The 20787-nt window shown below is 46.9% G+C and overlaps 1 protein-coding gene across 1 annotated transcript in view; it reads right to left on the bottom strand.

The window, feature by feature from the left end:
• Positions 1–20787, bottom strand: part of LOC130490885 (transcription factor CP2-like protein 1) — a 55622-nt gene that overhangs the window by 23238 nt on the left and 11597 nt on the right. Inside the window, exons 3-11 of the mRNA XM_056864688.1 lie at positions 19187–19260; positions 18747–18852; positions 17293–17399; positions 15066–15218; positions 11967–12077; positions 11355–11452; positions 11210–11264; positions 6555–6648; positions 829–919 (exon numbers count right to left, since the gene is read on the bottom strand). Of these exons, the coding sequence (XP_056720666.1) occupies positions 829–919; positions 6555–6648; positions 11210–11264; positions 11355–11452; positions 11967–12077; positions 15066–15218; positions 17293–17399; positions 18747–18852; positions 19187–19260 (889 nt within the window). The remainder of the gene's footprint in view (positions 1–828; positions 920–6554; positions 6649–11209; positions 11265–11354; positions 11453–11966; positions 12078–15065; positions 15219–17292; positions 17400–18746; positions 18853–19186; positions 19261–20787) is intronic.

The following is a 20787-nucleotide window of genomic DNA, read 5'->3' as shown; positions in this document are numbered from 1 at the left end:
TTTGATTTTCCGACTGTCGGAGGTTGCCTCTCTCTCCCCGTGTTTCCCCACATTTTGTTCGCGTTTTCAAATTCAACATAAACAGGTCCCTGACCCGAAGACACTGGAGGCGTGACAGCAAGGGGAACAGCCGTGCATAAAATACCTTCCTGTCCTCTGCCACAACAGAGAAGGCACGTGTACGGGCTGGGAGACAGAGGCAGAGGTGCTGGCAAGCTGAGGTGAATGGTGATTTTTGCCTTTCCTAAAACTGCTAGGGAGCATTAACTGAGCATTAAATCATACATCGAGGTCCAATCCTGGAGGCCACAGGGATCGGAAGGTGGAGGCTCCAGCCCAGTGCATAGATCACCCTTCCCTGCCACCCTGAAGGCGAAGGCTACTGGGGAGGACAATGTACGCGCTGGGCTCCAACACTTGAATCGCCCTCCCCCCCCACCCCCAAAGCAGACAGCCTCCAGTCCCGAGTAGGGCTGGTGAGCCTGCTGTAGGCTCACCCACCAAGGAAACCACCCCTTCCCGATCTGGGCTGGCAAACCCGCTACAAGTTTGTACACGTAGCCCAGCCCGACCAAATGACATGTCATATCCGGCCCTTGTAACAAATGAGTTTGATACCCCTGCTTTAAGGGGTTCTTTTCACAGCTGAGCCATGGTGAAATTTTGCACTGTGGCTCAGCTAGGAAGTAGGAAAGGCATGGGGTGTTTTTTGTTTTGTTTTTTTGCATAGCACAATTGATGTTTTATTTTGTTGCTTTTCCAAAAAGGGCATCTTACTGTGATTTTGAAAATTAGACCATTGGTCCATCTCTGCTTCTAATTCCATACCTGGCTTTTAGAGCATTGGAAAGTCGAATGCCGTCCGCGGTTCCACAGATCTGTACGAGGTCACTGCGGGAGAGCTTTAACAAATCAGCTCCTGTGGGAGAAAGAGCCGTTTGAAGGGCAAAATCATCCTCATTCAGAATTTATGCTGAAGTTGTAAAATTCATGGCATGTCTTCCTAGGGGGCAGCAGGAATAAAACAAACTTGCTGAGTAGCCTCATTTCGGTGTTGATGTCTCAGTTATGACCTACCAGGATAAGGAAGTGTGTGTGTTCCCCCCACACGCACATACGATGTAGAATTTATTTTTCAGAACTGATCAGAAAAATGAAGTCTTTTTTAGTTTATTATTATTTTTAACTAGGCTGGAAGCCAGATTCAAAAGGACTGAGGGAAGCTGCATCATGCAGGCAGACTTGGAGTTGTTCAGCCTTCACACGTTCCCCAGAAATAGACATTCAAGTCTGGTGGAAAGTAGGGTTGCCAGTTCCCCCCTGGCCACCAAAGAGGGATGGGGGGATTAGGTTGCCAGATCCAGGTTGGGAAACTCCTGGAGATTTAGGGGTGGCACCTGGAGAGCACAGGGACCTCAGTAGGGTACAATACCATAGAGTCCCCCCTCCGAAGCATCCATTTTCTCCAGGGGAATTGACCTCTGTAGTCTGGAGATGAGTTGTAATTCCAGGAATCCCCAAGTCCCACCTGGAGGCTGGCATCCTTAATTGAAAGTGTCAAGAGCATCCATATCCAATAGCTAGAGGCTCTTGTAAAAGTGGATGTACCACACACAAGAGACAGAGAGAGCCAATGTGGTGTAGTGGTTAGAAAGATAGACTAGATCCAAGTTCAAATCTCCACTCTGCCATGGACTCATGCTGGGTGACCTTGTGCCAGTCACACACATATGCCTTGTCAGCCTAACCTATCTCATAAGGTTGTTTGGGGGACAAAAGGGAGAACTATGGAGACTGCACTTGAGCTCCCTGTAGGACAGACAGGTTAAAAATGGATAAACTCTCTGCCAAAGAGGCAGAACTCTTTCTGGCCAACTGCTGCTTCTTAAGTGGCCTTACCCAGCCAGGAGACGCAAGAGTTTTGCTGGCGCATGGCTGCGTTTACAACCTCAAGCATCTGGTCCATGTTGCCAACAGGGAATGGCTCAAAGGCCATGGGGGTGGCTGAGTGGCAGGGCATTTGCTTGGCACGCAGGTGATAGGAGTTTGACCCCTAGCATCTTTAGGGAAAGGATCTCAGGTGGCAGGGATTGGGAAAGACCTTTCTCCAGCCAAGTCCCTTGGCTGCTGTTGCTACTCCTCCTCAGAGTAGACAGTACTAAGCTAGATGGACCAGTGGTCCAATTAGTCCTAAAGCAGCTTCAAAATTTCTAAGTGATACAAACAAGTAAAGTGTTAAAGTAGCTTACATTTAAAATTCAGATACAGTTGTTTGTCTTAAAACACTGATGCCATTTATGCAGGGTCAATTTTGATGCTCGCTCAAAGCTCTTTTTAAAAATGCAACCTTTAAAATGCCTATTCATGGTCCCACACAAAAGGAGAAATTCCACCCCCACACACACACTCCTTCGTTCCTTCCATTAGCAACTGCCGTTTGCATAGTTAATGTGCAGCTGTGATTTTGCATGCTTCCTTGAGGGGATTCTTTGAGGCGGGGGCAGAGCAAACACAAAAGGTCAAATTAAAGGGGCTCTTAAGAAATGTGAAGCAGGTATGCGCTGGCTTTTCAGTCACTTCCTGAATGACAGTTCAGCTTGGGGAAAAAAAACATATGCGGGACACTTCAGCCTGGAACATGCTGCTAATTACCAAGCATAAATGGCCTGAGTTTCTTTTTCTCTCATTTTCCTGCGTCTTTTTAAAAAACAAAAACAATGCTGTGATGGAGCTATGGGGTGGGGTGGGGTGGGGTGGGGGTCAATACATATGGTTGGATGCAGGAAGTCAAATCCTTACAAAATTATTTCCAGTTCAGCTTCACAGGTACTTCTGAACAAATTCAGATGCTAACTTTAAAAAATGGTTCCATTAACCCATTCACCTCTGAACCAGTTCCAAGCTGTATTTCATGTTACCTGATGTCAAACAGCACTGAAACTCCTAGAGTATGTTGAATTAGTGTACAAAAACAACTAGTTTAAACAATATTATTTTCAAGTTAAACACTTATTGTATTCATTTTATAGGCTTTGCTATTATTAAGAGCTTCTTGTGCTCAAGAGTATATTGAGATCATAACTGAACCAGACAAGCATTTCTGATTAATGTCTTAGACCCAAATTGAAAACACCTGTTTATTTATATATTCTTTATTTAAAATGTTTAGACCTTTCCCACCATAGGCTTAAGATGGCTTTCTATCAATCAATTATATGGTTAGCTTAACTTATGCAAATCCAAACATTAATGATGGTCCACGGTCACCTCAAATCCTCGAACGTGGTCATTACTCTGTCGCCTGAATGTCTTGTTTAGTGTTCAAGAAGGTAAGAAGGAAGGGGGAAAGGGAAAAGAGAGTGACTCAGCAGATATGTAACTGACAGGGACATTTTCCAGTCATCAGAGTTACACACAGATCTTGCCACCATAGAGGATTGTGCAAGCTTTCCAAAATGCTGTTTACAATCACATTGTGGGATTAGTGACTAGAAGAGGGGTTTGATATTATTTTATTTAATCAATGTTTCGGCTAAGCATTAGGAAGAACTTCCCAACAGAGTGGTTCCTAAGTGGAACAGGCTTCCTCAGGAGGCGGTGGGCTCTCCTTTTTTGGTGTTTTTTTAAAGCAGAGGCTAGATGGTCATCTGACAGCAAGGCAGATCTTGAGAGGGAAGGCAGGAAGGGATGAGTCAGGGCTCAGCTTTCATGGTCCTTTCTTACATGTCCAGGGTATTGCCAATCGCCACTTTGGGGTCAGAAATTCCTCCAGGCCAGATTTGCCCAGGGATTCTGGAGGGTTTTTTGCCATCTTCTGGGCATGGAGCAGGGGTCACTGGGGATATGGGGAAGGTAGTTATGAATTTCCTGCATTGTGCAGGGGGTTGCACTAGATGACCCTTCCAACTCTATGTTTCTATGTTTCCTGTTTCTTCCTATTCTCTTTTTACTAGTGCTGCAGCTGCTACCCGTGAGCACAAATGTTTTGCTTGCAGTTGGGGTCTTAGTAGATTTACATGCATCCATCCACTCACATCTAATGACAGTAGGAGACAGGGTTTATTTTTAAACCATAACAGAGCATGCAATGAGCAGAACTGAACCCCACCTCTCTGAACGGAGCTTGTAAAGCTGCCAGGCATGTTTGCAAGTTACCGACTGGCTGGTTTTTGTTTGACTTTTTCTTCTTAGCTTTTCAGGGTATAAAAAACCCTCCTTTCTTGTACGAGCATCCAAGAAATACCATACAGACAAGAAATGTAACCAGCCCATGTGGTGTAGAGGTTAGAGTATCTGACAAGGATCTGAGAGTCCCAAGTTTGAATCCCTACTCTCCTAAGGAAGCTTGTGGGGTGACCTGGGACCAGTCACACACTTTTAGCCTAACCTACCTCACAGGGTCGTTGTGAGGATAAAGTGGATGAGAGGAGAATGATGTAAGCCACCTTGGGTCCCCATTGGGGAGAAAGCCAGGGGACAAATGAAGTAAATAAATTAGTCAACCAAAAAAGGGGGGAAAGGACTCAACCAAAAACTACAGGGAACCTAAGGGTTGAGCTGGAAACTAAAAATTCTTAAAAATTCATATATTTATTAGGTGTACACAGTCAAATGGATTAAAACACTGGGCCTGGACAACAGGCTACACATAAAACCACCAGTATAAACAGTTACAAAAATAATCAACACTGTTGATAATACACAAAATATAAATGACCAATAGACCATCAAGTTCTGGCCTCTTGGGTCTTTCCTCAGTGGTCAAATGGTGTAATTTAACTTATAGATATTTTTGTCATTTAGACACTTGTGTGAGCAAATTAGCATGCTGAAAGACCTATGATTGGTGTTATTAATTTACATCTAGCCACACAGGTTATAAGGTATGTATGTTTTCTTTAAAAAAAAAAATTCTTACAATTTTTGTTAAAAATTGGGCTATAGTAATTATATTTGTCATATTAATTTGGCTCTTCTCTCCCCGCCCCTTTTAGGTAAAAAGGTAGAGGTCCCCAGTGCAAGCACCAGGTCATTCCTGACCCATGGGGTGACGTCACATCCAGACGTTTCCTACCAACCTCGGAAGGATGGAAGGCTGAGTCAACCTTGAGCCGGCTACCTGAAACCGACTTCCGTTGGGATAGAACTCAGGTCGTGAGCAGAGCTTGGACTGCAGTACTGCAGCATTACCACTCTGTGCCACGGGGCTCTGACCCCCCACCCTTTAATGTTTATATAATTTGACCACTGAGGAAGGCCCAAGAGGCCAAAATGTGTACAGTCTAACGGTCATTTATATTTTGCATATCATCAACGGTGTTGATTATTTTTGTAACTGTTTATACTCGTTGGTTTTACATGTAGGCTGTATTCCAGGCCCAGTGTTTTAATCTATTTTATTGTGTACACCTAATAAATATATTACTTTATAAGAATTTTTAATTTTAAGCTCAACCCTTAGATTCTCTGTAAATAAATCAGTCACCAACAGCCCTTCTATGGAAGAGAAGTCAGGTTGCCAACCTCCAGGTGGTGGCAGGAGATCTCCTTTATTACAACTGATCTCAAGGCGATAGAGATCACCTGGAGATAGGGTTGCCAACCTCCAGGTATTTAGCAGCAATAGACACTTCTGTGTATATAATAGTTACAACCAAGTTGACACAGAAACAAGCTTTATACAAATGTAAGAAATTCTATATTATACCACAACAAATCTAAACATCATACAAGCTTACAAAAGTACAAATACACGCTACAAAATACAAAATCCAATTTTCCAAAATCCAATATGGTATACAACCAACACATGCAATATTCCTATATCCACAAAGGTATGTACTTTTTCTTCAAGTGTAACACGTATGTATCATCTGTATTTTACATAAAATTATTTTTTTATAATTTTTCTTCCACAGGTGTCTGGTAGAAAAGGAATACTATCGTTTCAGTTCTTTCCTCAGTTCCTTCTCAAACCCTATAATCAACAATAAAATATTGTCAATCAACAATAAAATATTGTCAAGTACATACCTTTGTGGATATAGCAATTTTGCATGTGTTGGTTGTGTACCATATTGGATTTTGGAAAATTGTATTTTGTATTTTGTAGTGAGTATTTGTACTTTTGTAAGCTTGTATGATGCTTAGATTTGTTGTGGTATAATATAGAATTTCTTACATTTGTATAAGAGCTTGTTTCAGTGTCAACTTGGTTGTAACCTCCAGGTATTAGCTGGAGATCTTCTGCTATTACAACTGATCTCCAGCCGATAGAGATACAGTTCACCTGGAGAAAATGAGCGCTTTGGCAAATGGACTCTATGGCATTGAAACCCCTCCCCAAACCCCACCCTCCTCAGGCTCCGCCCCAAAAACCTCCCGCTGGTGGCAAAGAGGGACCTGGCAACCCTACCTGCAGAAAATGGCCACTTTGGCAATTGGACTCTGTGGCATTGAAGCCCCTACCCAAACCCCGCCCTCCTCAGGCTCAGCCCCAGAAATCTCCAGGTATTTCCCAACCTGGAGCTGGCAACCCTAAGGAGAAGCCTCACCAGTGTAGCTGGCGAAAACCCGGAAGTAACTGGAGAACCTGTTCTTGTGCAGCCACTGTTGCGTTTCCAAGATGGAGGCACTTGGGCTCAGGGCCTGAAAGGAACAGACAAATGGAGTCACTTGCCTCCGTTACAACTAGGGTTCCCAACCTCCAGGTGGTAGCTGGAGAGCTCCCACTATTACAACTGATCTCCAGCTGATAGAGATCAGTTTCCCTGGAGAAAATGGTAGCTTTGGCAATTGGACTCTATGGCACTGAAGTCCCTCCAAACTGCACCCTGCTGAAGCTCCATCCCAAAAATCTCCAGGTATTTTCCCAACCTGGAGCTGGCAACCCTAGTTATAACATCATGACTCTGGAAATCAAGCCTGGCTGAGAAGTCACCCCAGTCAGCACCTGACATATGCATTTGGGCTACATTTGCCCACTGTGGCACATGCACATGCTCTTAGAATGTGCTGAGACTCTGGTATTTAGAATGACTTTTGATTTTCCAGACCTGAACTCTGACCAGGGTTGCCAACCTCCACCTGGTGAGGCCTGGAGTTCTCCCAGAATTACAGCTGATCCCCAGACTGCAGAGATCAGATCCTGGAGGGAAGGGCAGCTTCAGAGGGCGGACTCTATGCCATCACATCTCTGCCGAGCTCCCTCCACCCTCTCCAGGCACTGCCTCTAAATTTGCAGGAATTTCCCTCACCACAGTTGGCAACCATAGCCCTGGCATTGAAAACATATTCCCTATAGTACAAGAGGTGGAGACCAAGAGCACAGATCGATCTGACAGCAGTCTGGGATTGAAGCTGGGGCTTGGATGGTTATTTGGGGAAACTGTCAAAGTGCAAGGTGCAAAAACGCAACAGGCTCTCTCCAAATCGGGGGGCAACTAGCAAAGTTGAAGTGGAAACCAAGAGGCCTACTAATAATCATCCTTCGCATCTGTGCAGAGCTTCGGGAGTACCTCACAATTATCACACCAACACAACACAACAGCCCTGCCAGGTAGATCAGTGATTTCCCCCATATTGCAAAGAGTTAGGGGGCTGATACTAGAACACAACGGCTCGCCTACAGGCACCTAATGATTTTGTGGCAATCACAGGGCACTCTCTTAGCTTTTGGCTTCTAAATCAGACTAGGAGCCCATTCTTCTGACCTGGAGGGTGCTTCCTCCTTGATCTCAGATATATGTGGATCTATATATTGTGGATGCCCTAACCTGGATAGCCCCAGGCTAGCCTGATCTCGGTCGTTTATGCATGGGAGTTTTACCTGAGGTTCATTGCTCACTGGACCCACACTTTCCTGTTGGGAATCTATGCACCAGCAGTCTCTAAGCTCAAATCAAGTTCCCGCCCCTTTAAATGCTGCTTTGTAACTGGCTAACTTTGTAAAGCTTACTGTGAGAGAAAATCCCCCCCAGACCCAATTGCTGCATAGAAAAGCAAATTAAGAACAAAAAATGGAGCGATCTGAAAGGGGGGCGGGGAGAAATCCATGCCTCGGTTTCAAAAATCTTTTCTTCTGCTCAGAAAGAGCTCGCAGGAAGCATTTGAATCCCCGCCTCTTTAAACACTGCTTTGTAATTGATGTGAAAGAAACCAAGCTTGCATGTCCCGCATTTTATGCATGGGGATTTTACCTAGACTGATCTCAGGGGAGAGATAAGAATTGGGTTAATAGAGGAACAGGAAGTCCCGGGGTTTGTGAGGGCTGGCAGTGAGGTCATCGCTAATGGATGGAAAACTCATGCATAAATCCAAGGAACAACCGAGACAGATCGGGGGCAAATGTGAGTGAAAGTACCCATGCATAAATGACCCTTGTCAGATTTCAGAAGCTAAGTAGGGTCAGCCCTAGTTAGTACTTGGATGGGAGACTACCAAGGAAGGCTCTGTAGAGGAAGGACATGGCAAACCACCTCTGAAAGTCTCTTGCCTTGAAAACCCCTTGCTGGGGTTGCCGTAAGTCAGTTGTGACTTGACGGCACAAACTGTTGCTTCTGGAAAGCTTTTTGAAAGTGGTTTAAAAGACATAGCCTGCCAATTCGAGATGAGTTTCAGAGGTCTTTTGTGTGCACTGCATTTCAGACTCCAAAGTCCTCCGGGGCCAGGAGTGGCATGTTTGGAAGGCAGAGCAGCCTGGCAGCGGGAGCTACAAATCCTGGGTTTTCCTGTAGGTGGCTGTTTCGATGGGCAACATCTAGGTTGCTAGCTGTGGGCTGGGAAATAACTGGAGATTTGGGGAGTGGAGCCTGAGGAGGGTGGGGTTTGGGGAGGGCCTTCAGTGGGGTGTAATGCCATGGAGTCCAATTGCCAAAGCGGCCGTTTTCTCCCGGTGAAATGATCTCTGTGGCCTGGAGATCAGTTGCAATCCCAGATCTCCAGGCACCACCTGGAGGCTGGCAACACTAGCAATACTCTTTCCATTGGTAGTTTAATTAAGAGGCTGTTCTACAGAAGCCACTCCCAGATACTGGTCACCTCTGAGTATTTGGGTGCTCTTTCAGCATTTAGGGCACTGGTTCCCAACCAGGGGTCCGTGGACCCCCAGGGGTCCGCGAGAACTAAATCAAGGTCCGCGAAACAAAGTTATAAACCCATAATAAATTAATATTTTCAATTAAAAGTTCTCTATTATAAAATATATATTCAAATATTATTCTAAGTTTAATGTTTAACTAACAGTTATGATTAAAGTTTATTTTCAAATTCTCAGAATTTTTATTTTGAACCTTGGGGTCCCTGCACCGAACAAAAAAGTCCTAGTGGTCCCTGGTCAAAAAAAGGTTGGGAACCACTGATTTAAGGCAACGTGTGTATATGTGTGTGTGTACCAAAACTATGCTTTGCCACCAGGGGGCACTCTGACATTGTATTTGATGAGAAGGGAAGACTGGAGCGGAGTACTATTTTGGGTAGCAAACATTCTTGCGGATTAAGATCCCTGAAATAAAATCTATCTAGTACATTTTAATCCCGCCCGCCCTTCTTCCAAGGAGCTCAGAGCAGCATATGTAGGACTCCCTCGTCCTCACAACAACCCTGTAGGGTAGGTAAGACCTGATCCAAGGTGACCCAGCAAGCTTCCATTTCAGAGTGGAGATTTGAACCGGAGTCTCCCAGATTTTGTTTGAACCACAACGCAATGCTGGTTGTCTATCCCGCATTCATGTACCCCCATGTGTGTGTGTGTTAAGTGCCATCAAGTCACTTCCGACTCATGGCAACCCTATGAATCAATGGCCTCCAAAATGTCCTATCTTTGACAGCCTTGCTCAGATCTTGCAAACTGAGGGTCGCGGCTTCCTTGATTGAGTCAATCCATCTCTTGTTGGGTCTTCCTCTTTTCCTGATGCCCTCAACTTTTCCTAGCATGACTGTCTTTTCTAGTGACTCTTGTTTTCTCATAATGTGACCAAAATACGATAGCCTCAGTTTAGTCATTTTAGCTTCTAGGGTCAGTTCAGGCTTGATTTGATCTATAACCCACTGATTTCTTCTTTTTGGCAGTCCACGGTATCCGTAACGCTCTCCTCCAACACCACATTTCAAAGGAATTTACTTTCTTCCTATCAGCTTTCTTCAATGTCCAGCTTCCACACCCATACATAGTAATAGGGAATACGATGGCATGAATTAATGTAATCTTGGTGGCCTGTGACACATCCCTGTACCTGCCGTTTAAAGCAGTCACATCATTGTTTGGCTCTCCTGGCCCTTTCTTACATGTCCAGGGTAATGCCGACCACCACTTTGGGGTCAGGAAGGAATTTTCCTCCAGGCTAGATTGGCCAGGGATCCTGGAGGGTTTTTGTTGCAATCTTTGGGGCCATGGAGTAGGGGTCACTGGGTATGTGGGGGGAGGTAGTTATGAATTTCCTGTATTGTGCAGGGGGTTGGACTAGATGATCCTGGTGGTCCCTTCCAACTCTGTGATTCCCTTCCAACTCTATGATTCTATGACTAGGGTTTGCCACCAGCGGGAGATTTTTGGGGAGGAGCCTGAGGGTGGGGTTTGGGTAGGGGAGGGACTTCAATGCTATAGAGTTCAATTGCCACAGTGGCCATTTTCTCCAGGTGAACTGATCTCTATTGGCTGGAGAGCAGTTGTAATAGCTGGAGATCTCCAGATAGTACCTGGAGGTTGGCAACCTTATCTATGACTTTGCTTCAAGGTTAGGTCCACCTCAGTCATTGGCTGCCGTTCCCTATGCTAGGACGATGGTGTGCAGAGTTCCTGCCTCCTGGGGACCCATCAGCCAAGACTCTGGGTCAGCACTTAAAGTGCACACTTGGGCTCAAACTGATGAGAAGGGGATCACACTTCTCAGGTCCATCTGTCAAGTGCAAACTGCATGTTCATGTAGCCTCAATGTGCCTCAGAACTGTGCAGGGCAGGAAGAGGGATTTTAACCCTTTAATCTCCATTTGGTCCCACATGGCTTTTGTCTATGCAGGTGCAATGATGCCCACCACTGCTTTTTGGGTGGTCCAAAGAGATCCAAAGGGAACCAGCCCAACATCTTCCTTAGGTTCATTTTCATGGTGCAGTAAGTCATGGGGATCTGCAGGAAAGACTCGGGAGGCCTTTTTCTAACCACACTTGTCTTTCTGTGCTGGTCAACCAAGCCTAGAAGTGCAGTGGTCTTACCTCTGCCATACTTTCTGATGAGCTGTCCAAGGCGTAGCTGGGCGAGGAACAGACCCTGCCAAGGAGAACAAGCAACATGACTTATGCTGACCGACTGCCCGAGGATCGAACGTGCGAAGACTTGCGTGTGTCACCAGAGGCTTACCTTTCAGGGGTCTGGAACTTGAAGGGGTGCGGAGAGATGAGGCCAGGTGTGGCTGGAGGACTGTGGAGGTTGCTGGAAGCTTCTGGCCATGGGGGGCACTAAAGCGAAGGTTGAGGGGAAGAGGGGGTAGATCCAGGGAGAGAAATAGTAGAACCTGGACACTGCATCTCACAGGCCCACTAAGGATGCCAACCTCCAGGTGGGACCCGGGGATCCCCTGGAATTACAGCTCCAGACTGCAAAGATCAGTTCCCCTGGAGAAAATGGATGCTTTGGAGAGTGGACTCTAGGGCGTTGTACCCACTGAGGTCCCTGCCCTCCCCAGGCTCCATCCCCAAATCTCCAGGAGTTTCCCAGCCTGGAGCTGACAACTCAGTCCCCCAGACCCCACCAGGGAGAACTTGGCAATCCTAGTTCCCCTGGAGGAAATGGATGCTTTGGACTCCATGGCATTGTACCCCACTGAGGTCCCCATCCTCCCCAGGCTCCATCCCCACATCTCCAGGAGTTCCTCAACCTGGATCTGGCCACCCTAACCCCCCAATCCCCCACTGGTGGCCGGGGGGATGACCTGGCAGCCCGACTGAGACTGGACATAGTGGCGCTTCTCACCTCTGTCAGCACTGTGCTCTCGTAGGAAGGCTGGTATTTCTCACGCTCTTGGAGGGACTGCTTTTCGATCTTCTCCCGGTCTGTTTTCTGTTTCCGGTCAGCTCCTTTTGGCTGACAGATGCACATGGGTGAGTGGGGGGGCGGGGGGGCACGCGGTTAGATATGCTACAGCTTAAACTACACACAGCACTGGAGCTCTGTGACTGACATTTTTGGGAGTGCTGATTTGGGGAAAGGGGGTTAACTTCCCGTGACAGCCTTTTCCAATAACAAATGGCTCCCCCAGAGTCCTGGTAGCAGGAAAAGTCAGGCAAAATAGCAATTCTGGAGTGTCAACCCCCTCAGCCCTGATTCCCCCCCCCCTCCATAACTGCCTTCCCCCAAATTATACATCTGGAGTTCCAATCATAGTCCTTAGCATCTCTTGCAATTTGGCCCTGAGCCACCAAGAGGTGGGCGAAGAAAGCCCCCCTGCAGCGGGGAAAGAAAGCAGAGAACAGCTGTGAGCGGCTCTCGTTTCAACAGAGCGCCATAAAAAGGCAGCGATCTCAGCAGCACCCTGGAAGAGGTTCTCCCGGGCTGAGCCAGCTCAGGCCTTCAGACGGGTTTACTGTGTGTCTCTGCCTTTGAAAACCAACAGGGTGAATGTCTGAACAGACCGCTTGGAAAAGCAGGGTGTGTTCTAGCTGGGGAGATGGAAGTTGGTGTTGGTGACGTCTGGGGCGGTCTGTGGTACCCTACGGGTCATGCCTTATGTAGAAAGAGCAAATGTGTGGAGCAGCTGCCAGTTTCCCACCCTGGGGGCCATCAGGCACCTGCCGTTTACACAGGTCATTTGGCAACAACAGTGATGCTCAGAAATAGCACTCCTGGCCTTTTCCCCGTGGGCCATAGCATGTCTGCTTAAGATGATGGTGCAACCAGAAAGCTTTTCCTCTGCCTTGGGGCTGAGGCACATGGAACATGTAGTTCTGTAGGGTTGCCAGCTCCAGGTAGGGAAATATTTGGGGATTTGTGGGGTGGAGCCTAAAAGGAAGGTGGGGTTTGGGAAGGGCTATATTGCCATAGAATCCACCTCCAAAGTGGCCATTTTCTCCAGGTGAACTAACCTATGTCACCTGGAGATTGGTTGTCATCCCAGGAGATCTCCAGCCAATACCTGGTGTTTGTCAACCCTTCCTTAGGGGGATATGTTGATGTCCACACCTACGAACATGGCTGCCACCAGTAAGAGAAAGCTTTGAGGCTCAGAGCAGGGTCTTGAAGCAGTGTGGGAATGAGCTAGGGTTGCCAACCTCCAGGTACTAGCTGGAGATCTCTTGTTATTCCAACTGATCTGCAGCCAACAGAGATCAGTTCACCTGGAGAAAATGGCCACCTTGGCAATTGGACTATATGGCATTGAAGTCCCTCCCCTTCCCAAACCCTGCCCTCCTCAGGCTCCACCCAAAAAAATTTCCCTGCCGGTGGTGAAGAGGGACCTGGCAACCCTAGAATGAGCATAGGGGCAAAAAGACGAAAGTAACGTGGCAGGCATGCCTTGATTTCCAGGGGCAAAACTGGATGGGAGTGATTGGCCCGGATCAGTGATGTGCACGCTGCAAATTTGGTAGTGTATTAATGCACTGTACGTTATTTGGTGAATAATGCACTATTGATGCTATGCCTATGCTCCTGTTAGCAAAAGACTTCCAGCAAGGGCACTGATCCTGCTGAGAGGCCTGCAAGCATGAGAAGGAAAGCGGAGCAAGTGATCAAACTCTGTCAAAGAAAATATACCACCCACTCTTTTTTGAGTAAGAAAAAGTGCGGGCAATACTGACATATAAGATTGCATCAATTCCCCACTCAGAACTTGGGAGAGCTCCCCCCAAAGGTGCTAGTATTTACTACCAGGGAGCAGAATCACCCAAAAAAGCCCTCATACCGCCCAATTCAATGGTCCTGTGTTGAGAGTTGAATATTTGAGTGGGGGGGGGGGGAGTTCTATGAGAAAAATTGTCCCCAAGCGAATTCATAGTAAAAAGATGGTGGTGGTGTGTTGGATCAGATTTCTGAATGAAAATGTTACATTTGTGTATGTAACATTGCAGTAGTCTTATGGCGACCCAGTAGAGTTTTCAAGGCAAGAGACTTATGGGGGGGGGGGGAGTTTCCCATGGCCTGCCTCCACTTCACAACCCTGGTATTTCTTGGGGGCCTCACATCTGAGTACCAACCAGGGCCAACCCTGCTTAGCTTCCAAGATCTGACAAGATCAGGCTAGCCTGGGCCATCCAGGTGAGGGCCGTGTTTATATTTAGAACCTCCTTTTACATTGTTTCCCATCCAAGAGAAATGCCCCATCCATGCCCTCTTCGCTTCAGAGTGCTGTGGGATCGTGAACACAGGAAGCTGCCTTCTACTGAACCAGACCCTTGGTCCATCAACGTCAGTATTGTCTACTCAGACCGGCAGCGGCTTTCCAGGGTCTCAGGCAAAGGTTTTTCACATCACCTACTTGCCTGGTTCCTTTAACTGGAGATGCTGGGGATTGAACCTGGGACCCTCTGCATGCCAAGCAGATGATCTATCACTGAGCCACAGCCCCTCCCCAAAGGTTAAGTAATTACCTGTGCAAGCACCAGGTAATTACTGACCAATGGGGTGATGTAACATCCTGACATTTACTAGGCAGACTGTGTTTACAGGATGGTTTGCTAGTGCCTTCCCCAGTCATCTTCCCTTTACCCCCAGCAAACTGGATACTCATTTTACCGACCTCGGAAGGATGGAGGCTGAGTCAACCTTGAGCCGGCTACCTGAAACCAACTTCTGTTGGGATCGAACTCAGGTCGTGAGCAGAGCTTGGACTGCAGTACTGCAGCTTGCCATTCTGCACCACGGGGCTCCTAAAGGATCAATTGCTCCTAAGCGATTCACTGGTTTAACTTACGACCAAGCAAGTCTCTGTGCAGTAATGGCTTTTGTTTGCTCCCACTTTCAGCCTGGAGCAACCATGATGGATGAGAGATGAGCTGCATCAGGGTTCTCACATGACAAATCCTGAACCCGAGGACCAGGTTCGATTCCCTGCTCCGCCAAGTAAGGTACCTTTACCTTAAAGACTTTCACCAGGCAGCTGGCTGAGTGTAAGTGTTCCACGTGTTCATCCTTCTCGTTGGGCCGGAAGGTGTCCACCTGTATGCGGAAGGGCACCCCTTTCTCCCCGCCACCTTTGCGCAGTGTGAATTCAGTGCTGATGCAGTGGACCTATTATTGCAGGAAAAAGAGTGAGTGACAGACAGTCTGTGAGCCACGGGGTCGTTGGTTCAAACCTCACCTCTGCCACTCACTCACTGGGCAAGCTATTTTCTTTCAGTCTACAGGATTCTGTTGTCCCAGATCATGAGAGGAGGGCACCTTGGCCATCTTCTGGGCATGGAGTATGGGGTCACTGGCGGTACGGGCGGGGGGGGGGGAGGTAGTTTGGAATTTCCTGCATTGTGCAGGGGGTTGGACTAGATGACCCTGGTGGTCCCTTCCAACTCTATAATTCTAGGATGGGGGTCATTTTGCTGACCTACTTTGCAAGACTGTTGGAGGGATCACTGAAAAGGTCTGTGAAATGTGGTTGGTAAATGCTAGGAATTACTGTGGGGGTGGAAAGTGATATTGAGGCACAGCTGATTTATAACAATCCCGAAGGGCTTTCAAGGCAAGAGACGTTCAAAGGTGGTTTGCCGTTGACTGACTCTGCGTGGGCTCTGCGTGAGTTCTAAGAGAACTGTGACTGGCCCAAGGTCATCTAGCAGGCTTCGTGTGGAGGAGTGGGGAATCGAACCTGGTTCTCCAGATTAGTCCGCAGCTCTTAACCACAACACCACACTGGCTCTCACAGGAATTATTGCTACTCATAGATAGAGTGTGTGTGTGGGGGGGTGGTGAGAGTCTCTCCCCTTGTGAACTGATACACAGAGGGGGAGAAATCAAAGCACTATCAAGGTACTCCTCTGCCATCCATGACTAAGGCCAAAAAGTAAAACCAAACCCAAAAACCTGAGATGCTGGGCCTGAAACCTGCCCAGAAGTGACAAGGTGAAAAATTCACCTGAGGTCCAGCAGTACCTTAAAGATGAACACATTTTGCCGCCGCATATTGGGATAAACTGGCAAAAACGGATTTTAAAGCTATATTTAACGAATTATAGTTTAATGTGATGTTTAATTAAGAAGTAGAATAACAGGCTGTTTTTATTTACTGTCACAACACTTCGCCGGAAGTCCAATGGTGAAGGGCACTTTGGTGGGTGGTAGGTTATGATGCATTATAGACCACTGGTTTTCTTTTTAAAGAATAGATAGCAACCATTAATGTACTAGTTTAGGTCTTAATACTGTGTTGTACTTTTTTTTCTTTTCTCTTTGGTTATGTTTGTATTATTTTGTTTTTTATTTCATTATTTGTATTATATGCATATATTATTATTATTTTTTGTTTTTTTGTTTTTTGTTTTGTATTCTTTATTAAAAATTCAATTAAAAAAAAAGATGAACACATTTTATTCCAGCATACTGTGTCAGATACATCCATATGACGAAATGGGCTCCAGGCCTCAAAAGTTTCTGCTGGAATAAACTGTGTTAGCCTTCCACTTGCCACTGGACTCCCGACTTTGCTTAGAGACCATCTTGCTTTCTTTTTGTATATTCACATTCCTTTTCTTTTCAGTGCTTTTTGATTCTAGTTTATTTTAGACTGTAAGCCACTCGGCTCTGACACTGCCTTATTCTATCGCTTGGGGAAAGCCTCTAGCGCCAGATCATGTAGAGGGAGCCAAATCGTGCTCAAGGGGGGATAGGGTTGCCAACCTCCAGGTGGTGGCTGGAGATCTCCTGCTATTACAACTGATCTCCAGCCGACAGAGATCAGTTCACCTGGAGAAAATGGCTGCTTTGGCAATTGGGCTCTATGGCATTGATGTCCCTCCCCTCCCCAAACCCCGCCCTCCTCAGGCTCCACCCCAAAAACCTCCCACCGGTGGTGAAGAGGGCCCTGGCAACCCTAAGGGGGGATGGAGGTAGAGTTGCCAGGTTGGGGGAACCCGCAGGCGATTGTCTGCCAATCCAGCTGCCTGCTTGGAGCCGCAGCCATGCATGACGGGCTTACGTCATGTTTGGGTTTAGTCCCGGAAGTGCTGCATCGCGAAGGGGCCCTTTACCGCTCAAAACCACCACCCACCACCCCCAAAAAACTTCCGCTGATGAAGAGGGATGGCCTTGCAACCCTCAATGGAGGTGAAGCTCCAAAGCCTTGCCTGGTGGTCTCTCCATCCTGCACACTCACCTGGACAAAGACAGATGTCCTCTTAGTCGGGTCCCACAAGAATTCCACGGTGTTGAGCAATGTAGGGTGGATATGGGGTTCGAGGATGCCTACGGACATTGGGATATCTGTGGTAGGCCATAAAATGAAGAAGGTTATGTCAGGACTCTAGGACAACCTTCCCCAACCCAAGTGATTGTTTCTATGGTATCAGTTAGGGGAGAAGGGGACACTCAGAACTGGGCACTGCTCTCTTTTCCTGCAACCCCCAGCCCACTTTTTCCACCAGGCCTTGACTTAAATCTTTAGTTCCCATTTCCAACTATAACAATTTATTATTATTGTTATTGTTATCATCATCATCATGCCATCAAGTCACAGCTGACTTATGGTGACCCCATAGGATTTTCAAGGTAAGAGACCTTCAGAGGTAAAGAAGAAAAAGAGTTGGTTTTTATATGCCAACTTTCTCTACCACTTAAGGCAGAGTCAAACCGGCTTACAGTCACCTTCCTTTCCCCTTTCCACAACAGACACCCTGTGAGGTAGGTGGGGCTGCGAGAGCTGTGACTAGCCCAAGGTCACCCAGGTGGCTTCGTGTGTAGGAGTGGGGAAACAAATCCAGTTCAGCAGATTAGCCTCGCCTCTCACATGGAGGAGAGGGGAATCAAACCCGGTTCTCCAGATCAGAGTCCACCGCTCCAAACCACCGCTCTTAACCACTACACCACGCTGGCTCCCTGGAGAACTGCCATTGCCTGCCCATATATCACGACCCTGGTATTCCATGGAGGTCTCCCATCCAAATACTAGCCAGGGTCGAGGACGAGAGTGTACGACTGGCCCAAGGCCACCCAGCAAGTTTCCATGGCAAAGTGAGGATTTGAACCTGGGTTTCCCGGATCCTAGACCCACACATCACCTTCTACCTGATCCTTCTAACTGGAGATGCCGGGAACTGAACCTGGCTGCCACTGAGCCACAGCCTAAACAAAACTACTGAATTTTGTCATGGTTAGTATTGTCCACTTTGACTGGCAGTGGGTCTCCAAGGTCTCTGGAGGAGGTCTTTCACATTCAGACCTGGACGCTGGCAACCCTACGAATGAGGTCATGCCCCTTGATAGCTTGGCCTAGATGTAGACAGTTAGGTATATTACTCCCATATCACACACTGTCGGGCAGAAAATGTTTTAGGCCAGTCCAGGAAGTGGGCACTATGCCTATTGCATGAACATCTGGACTCTGATTTTCACATTCCCATTCCATTGGATTTTTTAAGCAAGTTCTCCTAAGTGGAATTCCCTTGTGAAAATGCAAGTTGACACACAATGTATTTCCCCCCTTCAGCATTCCCAGTTATGGATTAAAGATTTGAGAAGAAACCACATAAAAGGACCGATCAACTCGGAAACAAGAGTCTAGGGCCCCACGTTCGCAAGTCTTCCTTTTAAACCAAGGGAATGCTCGCTTACCAATGTCTAGGATGCGGTCACCTGGCCGGTTCCACCTCCACCCTTCTAGCTGCTGGTGCTCTGTATATTGTAGTCGCCGGTCGTGAAATACCACCCTGGCCACGCTCTGGGGGGGGGGGGGAGAAGAGAAAAGGAGCATTCTTCCCACACAGGTGAAACACAATTCCATTTTAGTTTATCAAATCCGAAATGACTACATCCAAGAGCGCTCATGAATCAGGAAAGCTTGGCTGAGGAAAACAGAAGCTGAAATTCTTTAACAGCAAATCAGTGACAGGAGAATCAGCCTGAAACCCTTTTTCAAAACCCTATTCCTACTTGGGGCTGTTGCTCCTTACAGTGGCAATGAGTTCCAGGGGTTGATTAGGCATGTGATAAGGCACCATAAGCCTCTAAATTTTTGTTTTTAAGTGCCAAAAGCTTTCCTCTTCATCCCTCACCTTCAGCATCTTGCGACCTTCTGCCAATTCTCCCATCTTGGGGTTACAGAGCATCCGGATCTCATAAGACTGCCCTGGGGAAAAAGAAGATGCCCAGGAATGCTGAGTAACATTTGGACAAAAATCCAAAATCTTCTGCCGTGTTCTTATCCACTGAAGGTGGGTGTGTATATTCACAAGCATGAAGTCTGATTTCCTGGCAGAGGCTGAGCTGTGCAGGCCCCAATTCAAATCCCACCTCAGCGATGATCTCACTGATTACTTGTTTCTGAGCCGCTTTCAAAGTATTATTTTATTGACTTCAATTTATGCCCTGACTTTCACTTTAAAAGGAACTCAAAGTGGCGTACATTGTTCTCCTCTCCTCCATTTTATTCTCCCAACAACCCTGTGAGGTAGGTTATTAGGCTGAGGGTGTACAACTGGCCCAAGGTCACCTAGCAAGCTTCCATGGCAGAGTGGGCATTCGAACCCGGGCCTCCCTAGACCTACCAGAGTGGGCTGAATGCTTCATTTGCTACATTCAGGAAGGCATGCCAGTCAGTTCTGCGTCAGGGGGCATTTGGAGGAGGGTGGGCAGTCTCAGCAGACTGAGCAGTGTGGCTTTGTAGCTGGGCCTCATTTTATTGTTATTATTTATTTATTTATTTATTGTTGTATTAGTTTCATTATGATTTTAATTGCATTTTTAAATTTTATGTGTGTGAGCGTGTGTGTGTGTATACATGTTATATACAAGTATATAAGATAGCTGCCCTGAGCCCACCTTGCTGGGGGAGGGCGGGATACGTTGTTGTTGTTGTTGTTGTTGTTGTTGTTGTTAATAATAATAATAATAATAGACTTAATGGACTATGATATCTTGTGTCTTTACAGCTTATAGTTCCACAGTCCCACTGAGGGTAGCCAACCTCCAGGTACATGCTGGAGATATCCTGTTATTACAACTGATCTCCAGCCGATAGAGATCATAGAATCATAGAGTTGGAAGGGACCACCAGGGCCATCAAGTCCAACCCCCTGCACAATGCAGGAAATTCACAACTACCTCCCCCCTCCACACCGCTAGTGACCAGAAGATGGCCAAGATGCCCTCCCTCTCATCATCTGCCTAAGGTCACAGAATCAGCATTGCTGACAGATGGCCATCTAACCTCTTCTTAAAAACCTCCAGGGAAGGAGAGCTTACCACCTCCCGAGAAAGCCTGTTCCACTGAGGAACCGCTCTAACTGTAAGAAAATTCTTCCTAATGTCTAGACGGAAACTGTTTTGATTTAATTTCAACCTGTTGGTTCTGGTCCGACCTTCTTGAGCAACAGAAAACAACTCGGCACCCTCCTCTATATGACAGCCCTTCAAGTACTTGAACATGGTTATCATATCCCCTCCCAGTCTTCTCCTCTTCAGGCTAAACATACCCAATCAGTTCCCCTGGAGAAAAAGGCTGCATTGGCAATTGGACTCTATGGCATTGAAGTCCCTCCACAAACCCCGCCCTCCTTAGGCTCCGCCCCCAAAACCTCCTGCCAGTGGCAAAGAGGGACCTGGCAACCCTAGTCCCACTGCTTGAATCAAAGGAAATAAGGCAGTATAGAAATAT

Source organism: Euleptes europaea, chromosome 18, assembly GCF_029931775.1.
Source record: "Euleptes europaea isolate rEulEur1 chromosome 18, rEulEur1.hap1, whole genome shotgun sequence".
Lineage (NCBI taxonomy): Eukaryota > Metazoa > Chordata > Lepidosauria > Squamata > Sphaerodactylidae > Euleptes > Euleptes europaea.
Note: the sequence above shows the minus strand (reverse complement) of the source record. Positions and strands in the feature narration are given on the sequence as shown.